Raw genomic sequence first — 18,128 nt, 5'->3', positions numbered from 1 at the left:
ATAAAGAAGAAAACATAATCACAACAGAAAAATAACAAATTAAATTTATATCAATAAAATAAAAGATGGGCATTGAGCTATATTTTAGGTATCACAATAAAATAAAGTAAAGTACTCAAATAAAAGATAATATTTTATCTACAACAGGAAAATAAAGTACTCATTTTGTGGAGGGAGGGGGAATACTTTTTTACATCATGAAAAAGAAAGCACATTTTTGTTGAAACAAACAAAAAAAAAATCTACAGGATGAAAAAAGTACTCATTTTGTGATTTTTTTTTCTACATCATAAAAAGAAAGGACTTATTTTTGAAACGAAAGAAAATACTTTTTCTACATCATAAAAAGAAAATATTTATTTTATTGAAATAAAAAAGAAATTACTCTATCTAACACATTAAAAGAAAGTACTCTAAATAATATTTCTATTTAGGGGTGAGGGTTGTGGGAGGTGGGAAGTTTTAATCTTACTACTTCTTAATTATTCTGATATTTATTAGTATTATAAGATGAAGAACTATCAAATAAAATTCTAAATCCAAATTTAGGAAAGAAATCATTTGGCATGAATTGACATTTATTCCAAAACATAAGATAATTTAATGTATGTTTGTTTAAAAGTTGAGAATAAGATTTAGGTTAGACGGATTGGGTTACAACCCATTGGTTAGCTCATCTTGACCCAAGTGAACTTTAGGTAAGGTTGGACAATGACCCATTTGATGAGTCAACCCATCTTGACCAGCTCAAATACAGTCTTCCATTTGTCACCTCTAACTCGGATGGCATCTACATGATGCCAAATTCCCTAGAAAAAAATACATGAAAAACTCCAAACTTGCAAAATCTCTCTCATTCATCAAGGCAAAACATAAGAAATGAAACTATTATTAGGAAGAACAGGGGCAAAGATAGCTATTGTATTCCCGAAGTCTAAAGTAGTTTTAGACAAATGTCACGACCCGGATTTCCTACCATCGGGTGTCGTGATGGCGCCTACTATCGGAGCTAGGCAAGCCAAATATTTAAAACACCTTTCCTGCTTTCTTTCAAACAATATAATAAACGAGACAAAATCTAAGCGGAAGACTATAAATCTAAAGCAACTGAGAACCAAAAGTGCGGAAGTTTGAACCAAAATGCTACCTAGAGTCTGGTGTCACTAGCTCATGGACTACTACAGAATACTACAATCAACGTCTGAAGGGAAAATACATCATGTTTGTCTGATACGAGATAAACAAACAAAAAAAAATATGGAAAGTGACTTCGGCCTGCGAACGCCAGCTAGGCTACCTCGAGAGTCCCTGGACTGAAGATAGCTCCCAGAAGTCCTATTGCTGCGGTCCGTAAGCTGCTCCCTGATCTGTGCACCAAAAATGCACAGAGTGTAGCATCAGCACAACCGACCCCATGTGCTGGTAAGTGCCTGGCCTAACCCCGGCGAAGTAGTGACAAGGCTAGACAGTACCTACCACAATTAACCTGTACAGATATATATACAACAAGTGCAAGAAAACAATAACAAGATAATACCTACCACAATTAACCTGTACAGATATATACACAACAAGTGCAAGAAAACAATAACAAGATAATACAAAGTAAAACTGGGAGGGGACATGCTATCGGGGAGTAACAGATAAAAATGAAATATCGGAAATAAGTAGAAGAGACTCCGGATGGCGTGCCACACGATCCCATAATATCATATATAAGTGGACGGCGTGCCACACGATCCCATAATATCATATATAAGTGGACGGCGTGCCACACGATCCCATAATATCATATATAAGTGGACGGTGTGCCACACGATCCCATAATATCATATATAAGTGGACGGCGTGCCACACGATCCCATAATATCATATATAAGTGGACGGCGTGCCACACGATCCCATAATATCATATATAAGTGGATGGCGTGCCACACGATCCCATAATATCATATATAAGTGGACGGCGTGCCACACGATCCCATAATATAGTTCATAATATCTGACTTCATATAGTAGACCCCTTCAGGGGAGAATAACAACTCAATACCTTTAACCCGGCAAGGGTACAACTAACAGCCCAAAATATCCCGACAAGGGAGAATATATATATCAGTCTACACATCCCGTCATCCCGGCAAGGGAGTATTCACAACACATTCTCCTTTTAAATCATTCTTCCTCAACCGTTCACATTATATGAAACTTATCAAATAAACAAGGATCTTATGTCACATTATTCGAATTAAAAGCAATCAAGACTCACGGTCATGCTAGACTCCGGTGCATAGATAACCGTCACCATGCCTATACACCGTACTCCACATTAGCAAGTAGCAAATATCATCCTACTCCTATTCCCTCAAGCCAAAGTTAGAACAAACACTTACCTCGAATGCTCCAAACTCAACTCACGCTTCTAGTATAGCTTTACCTCTTGATTCCACCACCAATCCGCTCGAATCTAGTCATAAGTTACTTAATCACATTAATAATTACTAAATGAATCATCCCCAATGCATGAAAAATAGATTTTTTTCAAGGTTTTTCCCAAAAAGGTCAAAAATACCCCCGGACCCACGTGGTCGAAACTCGAGGTTCGGACCAAAACCCGGTTACCCATTCCTCCATGAATCTCAATATATGATTTGTTTTTAAATCGGACCCCAAATTGAGGTCCAACTTCTCAATTTGTAGAAAACCTAGGTTCTACCCAAAACACCCAATTTTCCCCATGAAAATCTTTGATTTGAAGTTGAAATTATGTTAAAAGATGTTAAGGAATAAAGAAATTAAGTTAGAAATCACTTACCAATCGTTTTGGAGAAAAAAGTTGTTTGGAAAATCGCCTCTTAGGTTTTGGGTTTTTGAAAAGTGAAAAATGACTGAGATTTTCCGAACTTGTATACCTTTCTGAGGACCTGGCGCGGACCGCACAAAAATGTGCTGCGGCTACGCCGAGTGGGAGAAAAATTGGGGCTTCTCTGAACCCTTCCAGCGCGGACCGCACTGTTTTGGTGCGCGGCCGCGCTGGTTGACCTGAAACCCTAGCCCTCACACTCAGCCACGCGGACCGCACAGAAAGGCATCGCGGCCGCGTTGGTGTCTGCAACACCTAAACCTGCATTTTCTTAAGTCCAAGACCTCCCGGGCCCCATTCAAAACTCACCCGAGCCCTCGGGGCTCCAAACCAAACATGCACACAACCTTAAAAACATCTTACGGACTTACTCGTGCGATCAAATCTGCCAAAATAACATCATATACATAGGATCAAGCCTCAAACACATGATTTTCTTTCTTCAACTTTCATAACTCAAATTCTCCATTTTTAGTCCGAAACACGTCATATGACGTCCGTTTTTAGCCAAACTTTACAGATAGTTACCAGTACATGGGATCGGTTGTACTGATACTGCACTCTGCACTTTCTGTGCAGATTTCAGAGTCAGACCTCATGAGTAGAGTTTGGGTTGCTGCCTTCAGTCCACAGGAGACCCAAGGTAGATCTGCCGGCGTTCGCAGACCCTGGAGTCGCCTTCCCTTTATCTTAGATTTCCTGTCTCTTTTAATTTCGAGAACAGATGTATTTCTTTTAAACCAGTATTTGTAGAAATCCTTAGATGTTCATGGATTGTGACACCAGATTATTGGGGTAGTCGTGTTTTAGAGTTTCGAACTGTTATAAAAATTTCCGCACTTATGTCGGTTTAGCTTTAATTATTATTTATTGTTGTTTTGGGTTAGTGATTAATATTTTAGAACCGTAATTGTTGGCTTGCCTAGCATTCAAGAGTTAGGCGTCATCACGACCCAAACGGTGGGAAATCCGGATCGTGACAATTACAACCTATTGTTTAGCCCTTCTTGACCCAATTCATCTTGATCCAAGTGAACTTTAAGCAAGGTTGGACAATGATCCATTTGACGAGTCAATCCATCTTGACCAGCTCAAATACAGTCTTCCATTTGTCACCTCTAACTTGGATGGCATCTACATGATGCCAAATTCCCTAGAAAAAAATACATGAAAAACTCCAAAACTTGCAAAATCTCTCTCATTCATCGAGGCAAAACATAAGAAATGAAACTATTATCAGGAAGAACAGGGGCAAAGATATCTATAGTATTCCCAAAGTCTAAAGTAGTTTTAGACAAATATTTTAAGAAGTTTTGCTCAAAGTCATCTAACAATTGAAAAAAATAAATTAATCCCGCAATTAGATGACACCTTCGCGTTGTTCCGCCGTCATACCAAAATTAGGGGCTCAAACTACATCATTGCAACTTAAGGGGTCCATGTATAAATTCGGATTCTCCTTAAGCAGCGCACGTGATATATCTAACAATTTTCTATGTCCGGTCACTTTAATATCCTTAATTAACTAAACCCCGTGTCCCCCGGAAGTGGAACTCCTCAATTTCCACTTAGAGAGAAGTCTCATCGCCCATTCAGAATAGGAGGAGAATTGAACTGAAATGGCTGCGGCGTTTTCTTCACTTGTTGGACAGCCACGGGCCATACTTTCAGCTTCTCCGACTGTCAGTTGTAGTCAAATCCGGAAACCGGCGAATTTCCCCTTGCAAAACTCAAGGTTTTTTTTGGTGAATTCAAGCTCTGTTCCTCGAACTTGTACCATGGCTATGGTTGGGGACGATAATGTTGATCCTGCTAGAGATGACCACTCAATTAATTGGCCTTCCTATGATGATCCAAAGGTAACCAAATATTTACTGAATGGATAACTCTATTTTTGCAGCTTTACATGTTAGATTTTGAATTAATTGCATTGCACAACGTGGTATAATTTTTGAAGTTATAATGACGTGCTTATGTCTGTTTCTTGTCGCCGGATTCATGATACCGTTGAGTCCTGAATAAGTGATTAAAATTGAGTCGAGAAAAGGAATATGTCACTTCGTGTTGATAGGTTTTACAGCTCGAGGGGATTACTATATGGTATTCTCTTCCTTTTTCATAGGAGGGAGGACAAAGAGGAATTTTGAACTACGCTATATCAGTCAACTTTTATAGATTTGTTTCGTCTTTAGGAGAAGGATTTCACTATTTTTATCTATAAATTTTTTGTGCTCTATTCACAGGTTGTTGATGTTACTCCAGGGTTGCAGGAGCGAGATTTCAGGGGTACCCCCTACATTCCCGTATACGTTATGCTACCTGTGAGTTGAATCAGATTTTCTTTCTTGTGGGACCTTATTCGTTTCGTCTCGAAGTTTATTCATCAATATAGCACCATATGATTCACTCTGTTTGGTGGCTTTTTGAACGCGAGAGCCAAGCATATTGTTAATCATTTTTTGTGTGCGCCTAAATTGTTACTTGCCTAGTCGTCTCATCAAAGCTTATCTTACCACTTAACCTGTCAAATTATTTGGAAACTGTAAACCATTTTGACTTTCATATGACAGATGGGCATCATCAACATGGAATGTGAAATTGTGGATGCTAATAATCTGGTTAACCAACTAAAGATCTTGAAGTCAGCTAAGGTGGATGGGGTCGTCGTGGAGTGCTGGTGGGGTATAGTGGAGGCGCATGCCCCAAAAAGATATAATTGGGGCGGTTACAAGAGGCTTTTTGAAATTGTTCGAGATCTTAACTTAAAATTGCGGGTTAGTTCTCGGTTGTATGGAATTGCATCATTAATGTGATCTGGTGTCTTCTTTGACTTCTTCCTTTCTAAAATATTTTATTGAAGTAATTGAACTTTCTCAGTCGTCTTACTTTTGAAGAAAATATCCAGGTGGTAATGTCATTCCATGAATGCGGAGGAAATGTCGGTGATGATGTTCATATTCCTCTTCCACGATGGGTTACAGAAATTGGTTACAAAAATCCAGACATATTTTTTGCAGACAGAGATCTTAGAAGAACCCATGAATGTCTCACCTGGGGAATTGACAAGGAGCGTGTTTTAAGAGGACGAACTGCTCTTGAGGTAATCTTTTTTTGTTCTTTTGTTTGTGCGTCATATAGTTAAGTAGGCCCACATACTGTTTTCTACTTCTTTTTTTCTTGATTCTATTTGATATCAAAGTGTAGGAGAATAAGTTGCTTAAGGTATTTACCTTTTTACCATTACTGTTAAATTACTCACAACAGCAGTGCTAATTATGTCAAAAACTTGCTATTTTTTTTTTTTGGTTATTCAAATACTCGTGCACCATTAACGTCGGTAATACTATGACTTCTTGAAGAATTTTCCCATCCCAAAATCAAATGATTTTTTAAGGTGTATTATTTCAATGACTAATTTGCTAGTACAGGTTTACTTTGGTTTAATGAGAAGCTTCAGCGTGGAGTTCATTGAGTTCTTTGAAAATGGAGTCATCTCTGAGATTGAAATTGGACTTGGTCCATGTGGAGAATTACGATACCCTTCTCATTCTGCAAAACTTGGGTGGAAATATCCTGGTATTGGTGAATTTCAGGTGAATTTAACCTCTCAAATGGTAATTGACTATTTTTTATCGTAAATGATATTTTACCCGATCAACAATGTGAATACTTGTAGTCACACTACAATATTAAATGTGTTATAACTTCTTTTTTTATGACGGTGGTGTTCGGCTAGCTTCCGCACTCCTCGACTATTCCACTGAGTGTCTGCTATCTCCACTAATACAAATACTAGGTAACTCTATCCACCAAGGCTTAGGTGGACGGAAAGTAATCACCTGGTATTTTTTGCCTCCACTAGGATTTGAACCCAAGATCTAATGGTTGTTCCAACGTCATTCCAATAACTGTTTTTAGTTTGATAACCCTCTGTCTTGCAATGAAAAGTGCAGAAAGACAACCAAAAAAGAAAGAAAAACAAGGAGAAAAATAATAGTCATGAGTGACAGTTTAAAGACTCAAGTATCACATAAGGTCAAAGACTTATTCAATTTATCATGCCTTTGGATAGCTTTTCTTCTTGTCGGTTTCAATAAGAAAGAATAACACCACTGTTTTCAATATCGGCTAATTTAGAAATATGGGAGAGTAGAAATAAAAACATCTCACAAGAAATAGAAACACCTCACTAGTACTTTGACTATTATCCATATAGACTTGCCAAAATGCTTGTGCGCTTCCTTGGCTTCTTGCTTCCCTTGAAAGCTCGTAATTCCAAACAACCCGCTTTTCATATCTCTGGTTATAACGATAATTCAACAACAATAACATACCCAGTGTAACCCCACGAGTGGGGTCTGGATAACGAAAATTCAAAAGGATAATAAATAATCAAAAAAATGAAAAACACAGTCTTATGTATCTTCCCAAAGCACCAAATTCTTTGTTAAAGATGCACAACAATAACAATTCAAGAATCATAGCCAAGGTTTCTCCCGTTGTGCAAACTTTCTTGCCCTTGATATCATGTTCACTTTGGCTCTTCCCGCTTTCATAATAGTAATAGATCAGCTATCGACCCTTGATATCTAGCGTGACATATTTATTAATCATGTGTGCTTACATCCTTTGCAGTGCTATGATAAGTACTTGTTTAATAGCTTGCAAAAGGCAGCAGAGGCATCCGGATCCTCATCCTCTGGTAAAGGACCTTGGAATGCAGGTTCTTACAATTCTAAACCACAAAAGACTGAGTTTTTTCGTGATGGCGGAGAATATAATCGCTTTTATGGCAGATTTTTCTTGAAATGGTACACTCAAGTTTTAATTGATCATGCTGATCAAGTACTTGGCTTGGCAAATTTGTCTTTTAAAGGCACTCCTATAGCAGCAAAGGTTGTAAAGTGTAAAACATATTCTTTTAAATGCTAGATATATTCATGGCATCATAATTTTTTTTTTTTTTGGATTGATCTCGGTTCCTGATGCACTCTGATTGATGAGCAGCTACCAGGAATCTATTGGTGGCGCAATACTAAGAGTGGTGCAGCTGAATTAACAGCTGGCTTTTACAGTGTTAACTGTCGTGATGGCTATTCTCCAATAGCATCAATGTTAAAGAAGCGTGAGGCAGCTCTGAATTTCACATGTCTTGAATTGCACACAGTTGATCAGAAAAAGGACTTCCCACAAGCATTAGCTGACCCAGAAGGACTAGTTTGGCAGGTAAACATGTGAGAATCTAACATACAGGGATATGTTGTGATATTTAATTTTTTTCGAGGAATCCTGGTGTGAATGTGCAAGTAATAGATTGTCATACACAACACGCACTTGAAAAGTAAACTGTTAAATACGTTGATGTTTAACCATGAAAAATTGAAAGGTAACATTTGTTGAAGTTTGGCAAAATGCCAAAGTCCCACATTGGTTGGGAGTTAAGTTTGGGGGGATTTTTCCCCTATAAAAGAAGGCCTAATGTTTAGGATTGAAACACACCTCTCATTTGCCTTCTCATCTGTTTAAGGCATTTGTATCTTCTCTCTTTAGTATTATTTCACTTGTATTTTTGGAGTGGAATAAAATATTGGTTGTGTCCGAGGAGTAGGCAAAATTAGCCGAACCTCGTAAATTCTGGTGTTCCCTTTATTATTGCTTTATTGTCTTATTTATTATTTGGTGGCTGTCATAATTTTTGGTATAGTAGTTGTGACTTATTCACACTCTATACATTTGGCTTCCGCAACAATTGGTATCAGAGCCAAGGTACTGTCTAAGTATGCTCTGTGGTTGCAGCATAGTCTGATCTTCCACATCAGAAAAGATTTATCTTGGTAACTGAGTCAAGGTTCTGTCTGAGTATGCTCTGTGGTTGCAGCTTAGTCTGATCTTCCACACCAGAAAGGAAATAATCTTGATTTGTGTCGTCAGCTATTAAATAATATTTGTGTCAAAGATGGGAGACAATAAACAAGAAGAATCTACATCAAGTGTCAACAATACGTCATCATTGGCATCTTCGCTTATGACAAGAATTGTGTCAAATGCGAAATTTGCGGTCGAAATATTTGACGGGTCCGGACATTTTGGGATGTGGCAAGGCGAGGTTCTAGATGTCCTTTTTCAACAAGGGCTAGATCTGGCCATTGAAGAAAAGAAACCAGATGTTATTGGAGAAGAAGATTGGAGAATTATCAACCGTGTTGCTTGCGGTACCATTCGATCCTACCTTGCTAGAGAGCAGAAATATCCATACACAAAGGAAACTTCTGCAAGTAAATTATGGAAAGCACTGGAGGATAAATTTTTGAAGAAAAACAGTCAAAATAAATTGTACATGAAGAAGAGACTGTTTCACTTCACCTATGTTCCTGGTACCACGATGAATGAACATATCACCAGTTTCAATAAGTTGGTTACAGATTTGCAAAATATGGATACAACTTATGATGATGGTGACTTGGCCTTGATGTTGTTGGCGTCACTTCCTGATGAGTACGAGCACCTTGAAACTACTCTACTCCATGGAAATGACGAAGTTTCTCTCAGAGAAGTTTGTTCGGCTTTGTACAGCTATGAACAAAGAAAGCGAGAAAAACAGAAGGGCGGAGAAGGAGAAGCACTATTTGTGAGGGGTCGTCCTCAAAATCAAACGAGGACAAAGAAGGGAAGATCCAAGTCAAGATCCAGACCCAGCAAAGATGAATGTGCCTTTTGTCGAGAAAAAGGGCACTGGAAGAAAGACTGTCCGAAGTTGAAGAATAAGGCCAAACATAACAATGGAAAGGCCATTATGGATTCAAATGTAGCTGATTGTGATGATTCAGACTTCTCATTAGTTACAACAGAGTCATCAACATCTTCAGACATATGGTTGATGGACTCGGCTTGTAGCTATCATATGTGTCCCAACAGGGACTGGTTCGTGGAATTTCAAGAAGGAGAATATGGAGTCGTCCACACAGCGGATAACAGCCCTCTTACCTCATATGGCATTGGTTCAATACGATTAAGGAACCATGATGGAATGATCAGAACATTGATAGATGTTCGATATGTACCGGATTTGAAGAAGAATCTCATCTCTGTGGGAGCCCTAGAATCAAAAGGGTTCAAAATCATTGCAGAAAATGGAGTGATGAGAGTATGCTCCGGTGCACTAGTGGTAATGAAGGCTAATCGGAAGAATAATAATATGTATCGCTATCGTGGCAGTACAGTTATTGGGACAGCGACAGTGACATCCAGTGACGACAAAGAGACAGAAGCAACCAAGCTATGGCACATGCGCTTGGGACATGCTGGAGGAAAATCCTTGAAAACTCTATCAGATCAAGGATTGTTAAAAGGAGTAAAGGCTTGCAACTTGGAGTTTTGTGAGCATTGTGTCAAAGGGAAACAGACAAGGGTTAAATTTGGTACAGCGATCCATAATACTAAAGGCATTTTGGATTATGTACACTCTGATGTTTGGGGTCCTTCCAAAACACCTTTATTGGGTGGGAAGCACTATTTTGTAACCTTTGTTGATGATTTTTCTCGAAGAGTGTGGGTGTATACAATGAAAAACAAAGATGAAGTGCTGGGAATTTTTCTCAAATGGAAGACGATGGTGGAGAATCAAACAGGCGGGAGGATCAAGTGTATTCGCACAGACAATGGAGGTGAATACAAAAATGATCATTTCAATAAGGTCTGTGAAAATGATGGCATCGTCCGACACTTCACTGTTAGACATACACCACAACAGAATGGAGTGGCAGAACGTATGAACCGGACCTTGCTGGAGAAGGTACGGTGTATGTTGTCCAATGCTGGCTTGGGCAAAGAATTTTGGGCTGAGGCAATTACATATGCATGTCACCTCATTAATCGTCTACCATCTGCTGCTATTGATGGCAAAACACCATTTGAAAAATGGTACGGAAAACCTGCTGTAGATTATAACTCTTTGCACGTGTTTGGCTCAACTGCATATTATCATGTGACGGAGTCAAAATTGGATCCAAGGGCAAAGAAGGCTATTTTTATGGGAATTACTTCTGGAGTCAAAGGATATCGCTTATGGTGCCCTATGACAAAGAAAGTAATATTCAGCAGAGATGTTACCTTTGATGAATTTGCTATGGTAAATAAGGTAACAGAAGATACCAAACAAAATGAAGGTGCTTCTAAGCAGGTGGAGTTTGAGGGAAAATTTATTTTTCCTACACAAGAAGCAGAGGAGGAAACAAATGAAGATTACCCTCTGGAAGGAGAGCCAGTAGAGGAGATTCCAACTCAGGAATCTCAACAACAACTTGAATCAATAGCAACCAGCAGGCCAAAAAGAACAATAATGAAACCTGTTCGTCTCATAGAGACGGTTGCTTGTGCAACCTCAATTGTAGCTGATGATGTTCCTACTACTTATAAAGACGCTGTTCAAAGTTCAGAAGAAGATAAGTGGAGGATTACCATGAATGATGAGATACAGTCCCTTCATCAAAATCATACATGGAGATTGACCAATCTCCCGAAGGGAAAGAAAGCAATTGGGTGCAAATGGATATTTGCAAAGAAGGAAGGATTTCCTAACCAAGTAGATGTTCGCTACAAAGCAAGATTGGTGGCCAAAGGATATGCTCAAAAGGAGGGAATTGATTACAATGAAGTGTTTTCTCCAGTTGTAAAACATTCCTCCATTAGAATTATGTTGGCTTTGGTAGCACAATTGGATTTGGAACTAGTTCAGATGGATGTAAAAACTGCGTTTTTACATGGAAACTTGGAGGAGGAAATCTACATGACTCAGCCAGAAGGATTCAAAGTTGCTGGAAAAGAAAATATGGTGTGCAAACTTGAAAAATCGTTGTACGGATTGAAACAATCTTCTAGACAATGGTACAAGCGATTTGACGAGTTTATGTTGCGGCAAGGGTACAAGAGAAGCAAATACGATCATTGTGTGTATTTGCACAAGCTTAAAGATGGTTCCTTTGTATATCTTCTCCTATATGTTGATGATATGTTGATAGCTTCCAAGAATTCGGAAGAAATTGATAAGTTGAAGATTCAACTGAAGAAGGAGTTCGAGATGAAGGATTTGGGTGAGGCAAAGAAAATTCTTGGCATGGAGATAATTAGAGATAAACGTTCAAAGAAACTCTGTTTATCTCAAAAGGAATATTTGAAGAGAGTACTTCAACGTTTTGGCATAGATGACAAGACTAAGCCAGTTAGTACTCCACTTGCTTCCCATTTTAAGCTAAGTACTACTATGTCGCCAATGGATGAAGCTGAACGAGAGTATATGTCAAAGGTACCATACGCAAATGCTGTTGGTAGCTTGATGTATGCAATGGTTTGCACAAGGCCTGACATTTCACAAGCTGTTGGAGTTATTAGCAGATATATGCACAATCTAGGGAAGGAGCATTGACAAGCTGTGAAGTGGATTCTACGGTATATTCATAATACTGTAGATGTCGGGTTAGTTTTTGAGCAGGAAGACAATCAGTTTGTAGTTGGATATTGTGACTCAGATTTTGCGGGTGATATGGACAAACGAAGATCAACTACTGGTTATGTGTTTACTTTTGCAAAGGCACCAGTTAGTTGGAAGTCTACTTTGCAGTCAACAGTTGCTTTGTCTACAACAGAGGCAGAGTACATGGCTATTACAGATGCTGTGAAAGAGGCAATTTGGCTTCAAGGATTGCTAAAGGAGCTTGGTGTTGAACAAAAAGGTATCACAATTTTTTGTGATAGTCAAAGTGCTATTCAATTAGCGAAGAACCAAGTTTATCATGCAAGGACGAAGCACATTGATGTTCGGTATCATTTCGTACGAGAAATCATAGAAGAAGGTGGAGTCACGGTGAAGAAAATTCATACTACAGAGAATCCTGCTGATATGCTGACAAAGGTGGTGACTGCGGTCAAGTTTCAACATTGTTTGGATTTGATCAACATTGTTGAACACTGAAGATTGAAGATGAAGACACAACCAAAATTTGTTATTGAGAGAGAATTGAAAATGTGGAATTTTGCCAAGGTGGAGATTTGTTGAAGTTTGGCAAAATGCCAAAGTCCCACATTGGTTGGGAGTTAAGTTTGGGGGGATTTTTCCCCTATAAAAGAAGGCCTAATGTTTAGGATTGAAACACACCTCTCATTTGCCTTCTCATCTGTTTAAGGCATTTGTATCTTCTCTCTTTAGTATTATTTCACTTGTATTTTTGGAGTGGAATACAATATTGGTTGTGTCCGAGGAGTAGGCAAAATTAGCCGAACCTCGTAAATTCTGGTGTTCCCTTTATTATTGCTTTATTGTCTTATTTATTATTTGGTGGCTGTCATAATTTTTGGTATAGTAGTTGTGACTTATTCACACTCTATACATTTGGCTTCCGCAACAACATTTGTTTGTCTAAAGGCTCGAGGTTGCAAATATGTATTATTGTCTCATGTAAATGAAATATGCAAAGCTTAATGATTTTGGCCTGTAGGAGATTACATTTTTCTTCCTTGCACATGTAAATGCTATTTTGTCGATATTGTTTCTATTTTTCAGCAAGTGATGTTTTCCCCTTTTTTTGGGGGAGGGAGGGAGGTGGGGTGGGGGGTTGTTTTTGTCAGACAAATTAATCACAAATAGTTCATAAACTTGATGTACATCTACATCAAAGAGATAATTGATCATGCAGTGTAATATCCATTTGTCTCTGGTGTAATATCCATTTGTCTCTAAATCACTGGATATACTGGGTCTTTGTTTAAGGGATTTCCCAAAATTGCAGGTGCTAAATGCTGCATGGGAAGCCAACATACCAGTTGCGGGTGAGAATGCACGTCCATGTTACCGTAGAGAAGGTTACAACAAGATCTTAGAAAATGCCAAGCCAATGAATGATCCATTTGGTAGATACTACTTATCTGCATTTACCTACCTCAAGCTGAGCCCAACTCTACTGGAAAAACACAATTTCATGGAGTTTGAACGATTTGTACAGATGATGCATGGTAAAGTCCTCTCCCTTATCAATTAGATGCATTGAGGATTTTCTGAAATTCTAATGTGCTACTATCCACTGAAATGTACTTCTCCATGCAATTGTGAGCTTTTATCCACGATTGACAAATGACTCATTCTTGTTTGTAGGTGTACAACGTAACAATCTGAACTGAAGTCATTTCTCTTACGGTAGAAGAAGAAGTTAGGAAAGAAAAGATTATGGGGACGGAAGACGGCTGAATGATTACTTTGCTTTATTTGTAGAGATACTTGTTCTAGAGTTGCACTTCATGTAGTCTTAAGTTTCCTAATATTAGTATTAGAATGGTATTTGGTAGACGTTTTCAAGTGGGTCCTTCTTGACATGATACTTATTGATATTGATCGGTAGTTTACCTCCATTTTCATATGTGCTCCATATTTTTGTTTATGATGGTATTGGGTTCAAAAGCTGATGCAGGAATTATGGCCAGCCTTATAAATAAGGGAGGCGAGGGCTTGCTTGGCCTAGTCCTTACACGCCGATCACGGTGTGGAAGGGGTCGTGACAATCTGCATTTTCTTTTTCTTTTGTACATTTGTTTTTGAAAATACATACTAAAGAGGTAAGAAATACATACTTTAGACCATAGGCCTTTCGACTCAGAAATTGATTTAGTTTCATCAAAAGACCTCATACTATGTTAGTGTGCACTTGACCCAATTAAAACTTTGAAAGAGGGAAGAAAAAATACATGAATTTCTAAAGAAAAAACATTTTAATGAAAAGTTTACTTGTTTTTATCACGATTAAAACAAATCATCCACTACTTTTTCGATGAGATCACCAAAATGACCATTACCTCTATTCTTGCTTTTATAGTAACTAGTTTCTCGCCACGTGCGTTGCACGTGTATGCCAAATCAAGAAGTACGAGACTTTATAAAATAATAGAAATATTATTCAAATAAAATTTGAGTAAATAATTTTATACATCAAATAATACGATAAAAATTTATATGAATGATAAATAGATCGTTATATGTTGACTTATTTGTCGAAATCAAAATGATGGGATACACCTTGAATATGAAGAATCAGTGTTTAATTAGATATATGTGAGTTTCTTGACTTGTTTTAACTTTATGAGTTACAAACATGTAATAAAACGTGTTTCACCTAACATTTTCGTATACACGAAATTTCTAGTGTATCTTCCTTTCAATTATTTCGGTTGCTTTGTTGGTGAAAATACAAAAAATTACAGTGGAAAAATAAGATAAACAAAAATAATGAATATTCTTCAAGTTGAGGCGCAGATATTTTGCTCTTTCGTAAAAGGAGATTCAAGTCCATTGCGGTAGAATCTTCAGTGGTCCAGCTGTAACACTTTTGACAGCAATGTGCTGGAATTTCATAATGTGCTGGAGTTCCAACTAATATGTTGAAAGTTTATACACAGGAACTTCAAATCTAGCATATTATGCAGGAATTTTTTGTGTGTTGGAGTTCCAACATATATGCTAGAAGTTTATACGCATGAGCTCTATAATCCAACATATTATGCTGGAACTTTTCATATTTCAGCAAAATAATGGTTATTTTTCAATAATCTTGCAAATGCTGGCTATTTTTTTAATTTTCAGTCAGAAAACTGGCTAGCCCGTGCTTTTTTAACACTTTTGACTTGTCCTCTCTAGGATACAATATGTGACCCATCGTATTACTCAAATAAATTCTGAACAAAATATTGAGTCCAAAGTTCACCAAGATGAACACCTTCCTTCAGCAAAATAATATTTTCTTTTGTAGTGAATAAATTGAAAACTTAGATTTTGATATTCTCTCAATTCACTTTTTTACTATACCAACTTAATTTTTTCATGCACACTACAAAACTTTCACATACCCAAACACAATGAATATAATAAATAAGAAGATAGTGAATTAATAAAATTATAGAAGATGGGTTGGATGATTACAAAATTTAAGATAATTAGTAGTAGTTCGTGGTATTGGCAGTTATATGAGTTATACCATGGAATAATGACCACTTTTCTTCGTAATTTATAACCATAACATGACAATAAATAATGCACTTTAATATTATAATTTCAATAATCAAATGCACATATTCCAACACTCTGTTTAGACCAAGGCTCTTATTATCAATATTGATATCTCCCTTAAAAGCACAAGTCAAAGTTGATCATATATTTGATCATGTGCTTTATTTATCATCATAGACATACATGAAATTATTTTCGGACGAATTTTAAGGATATTCTTTATTTTTAGGGGAAAAAGTTGAATTTTTATATAGGATAAACATATACTCCCACTTGATATCCAATATGAGTCAAGAACCATATCTTATATTAGAAGTACCAAGCACATGTTACATACACAGAAGACATTCCAATCTTTTATTAGAAGTACCAAGCAATTAATATTACATACACACAAAACACTCCAATCTTTTATTTAATACCAATGCAGTTACTTGTGAGCTCGCATATGATTGTCTAAAAGCCAAATAAATACCTTACATTTATGATCAAAGAGTCCATTATATCAACGTTAGAGGCTAAAATTTACATATTAATTTGAACTCCACTTTAGGCCACTCTCTTCATTTGAAAAGCACATATTGGCCGAAAGTCTTAATTCATCATCCACTAATCCAGATAAATAGTTAACGTTAACATTTGTTTTTCCTTGCTTTGTGATTTTCTCAATGTTGATTTTAATAAATTTAATACGCACCACGGCATCAGGCCTGATGATTTGGTGTTTTTTCTTTAAAGATATTACTCAAATTACAGTGCAAGAGAAGGGGGGAAAAAGCAAAATAACTGGAGTAAAGGGAATGGTGCAGTTGTAATAAAACTCAAATCATGAAAGTAAATTTTAGTTGATTCTATGAGAATAAAGCACAATAGTAAAATGAAATAATACAGCCAATAGCTTTAGTTCTAAATAGTCTTATTATAGAATAAACAGTAATTTTCTTTGATATTAAATTTTTAGCAGTTTGATATTACGTATCAGAAAAGGAGTGATCCTACATACAATAACCAAAACAATTCTTTAAATTGGAAAACGGAAAAAAAACCATAAATAGAAATGCAAATAGTTCAATCAAATTGAACAGCAAGAACTTGGCCAAAACAGAGAAGATATTCCATAATGATGTTTTTCATTATAAAATGACTTTATTCTTATATTGCACAACTCATTACTGAAGTTGCTGGTGATATATGAAACCAGCATAAAATTCATTTTCTAATTTATATATCTCTATCATATGTCCATGTTAGTATCCTACTCATAAATCTCATTGATTTCTTAGAAATCTAAATTAAGAGTACCCTAATAAAAACAATCTTGGATTTCAAAGAAACTTTAAAATAAAAAAATACATCTTTTTAGAAAACACATCAAGCTTCACTCTCCAGAATTAGTGGCACAAACTAAAAATTATCAAATGTTGGATCATCAAAAGTCAAATTAGACATTATTCTTTTCAAGAAATAAGATTATCAAGACATTATGGAACCATAAAACATTCATCGAATTCACTAAGGTTTTAGTTCTATGATCTTAAAAAAATGTTTATAACAAATTTGGCATCAAATAACCTCTGAATAAGGACACCTAAAGAGGGTGATTATCAAACTTCTAGCAATTTTTAACAAGCACAAACAGCGTAGATAATATAGTTGTTAGTGGATTATATATGTTTAACTTAATACAGACCAGTTAAACCACAAGCGAAAATTAAAGTAAAGTATTTAGAAAGGATTATAGACTCATTCTTAGTACAATAAAGACATAAAATTCTGCATGCAATTCAAGATTCATTATTATATTGTGTCTTGGTATTTTATTTCTTTTTCTAAGCGTTGTTCTCTTCCCAATTGACTCTCTAGATTATCATTCTAAAATGTTCGGTAAATCTTTGCCCCCCTTATTTTCTATTGCATCTGTTTGAAAAGGAGGTGAAGAGAATGAAAAGAATTACCACGAAAAGAATGAACCACGAAATAGCCAGTTAGAGCGCATAGAAGAGAAGTACCGCGTCTGTGCTACCAAACCTCTAACTCCAAAAGCCAAATGTGATTAACAAAACACCATCGTTGTGTAATGCCCCGACAGCAACTCTTTGCTGGAGCATATTAGCAAGTTTAAAAGGCATGGTTTTCTTCAAAACAGGTTATGAAACGTTGGCTTCTATTCGTATGTGTTTGCGTCGTTTTCTTCTAACCAGGTTATGAAGCGTCGGGTCTATT

The 18,128-nt window shown here is 36.8% G+C and overlaps 1 protein-coding gene across 2 annotated transcripts; it reads left to right on the top strand.

The window, feature by feature from the left end:
• Positions 1–4,366: 4,366 nt before the first annotated feature.
• Positions 4,367–14,257, top strand: LOC107827040 (beta-amylase 2, chloroplastic-like). 2 transcript variants are annotated; one of them, XR_012693596.1, is made up of 9 exons: positions 4,367–4,719; positions 5,104–5,181; positions 5,431–5,634; positions 5,766–5,960; positions 6,289–6,453; positions 7,496–7,756; positions 7,868–8,094; positions 13,642–13,864; positions 14,004–14,257. XR_012693596.1 is itself a non-coding variant. In XM_075217872.1 (9 exons), exons 1-9 carry the CDS (start codon positions 4,480–4,482, stop codon positions 14,027–14,029), a joined length of 1,611 nt encoding a protein of 536 aa, XP_075073973.1. In that variant the 5' UTR covers positions 4,368–4,479; the 3' UTR covers positions 14,030–14,257. The 2 variants fall into 2 exon arrangements, 1 of the variants encoding a protein (XP_075073973.1); XM_075217872.1 differs by having other exon boundaries at positions 4,368–4,719; positions 7,868–8,086.
• The last annotated feature ends 3,871 nt before the right edge of the window (positions 14,258–18,128 follow it).

Source organism: Nicotiana tabacum, chromosome 7 (genome assembly GCF_000715075.1).
Source record: "Nicotiana tabacum cultivar K326 chromosome 7, ASM71507v2, whole genome shotgun sequence".
Lineage (NCBI taxonomy): Eukaryota > Viridiplantae > Streptophyta > Magnoliopsida > Solanales > Solanaceae > Nicotiana > Nicotiana tabacum.
The sequence above is the reverse complement of the archived record's forward strand: the minus strand, read 5'-3'. Positions and strand labels throughout refer to the sequence as shown.

What these genes read in the sequence shown, in the direction of transcription:
- LOC107827040 (XM_075217872.1), top strand. Translation starts at nt 4,480, where the DNA reads ATGGCTGCGGCGTTTTCTTCACTTGTTGGACAGCCACGGGCCATACTT. An exon ending in CTTCCTATGATGATCCAAAG is followed by an intron (nt 4,720 to 5,103) that starts GTAACCAAATAT and finishes CTCTATTCACAG; the next exon opens with GTTGTTGATGTTACTCCAGG. An exon ending in ATTTGTACAGATGATGCATG is followed by an intron (nt 13,865 to 14,003) that starts GTAAAGTCCTCT and finishes TCTTGTTTGTAG; the next exon opens with GTGTACAACGTAACAATCTG.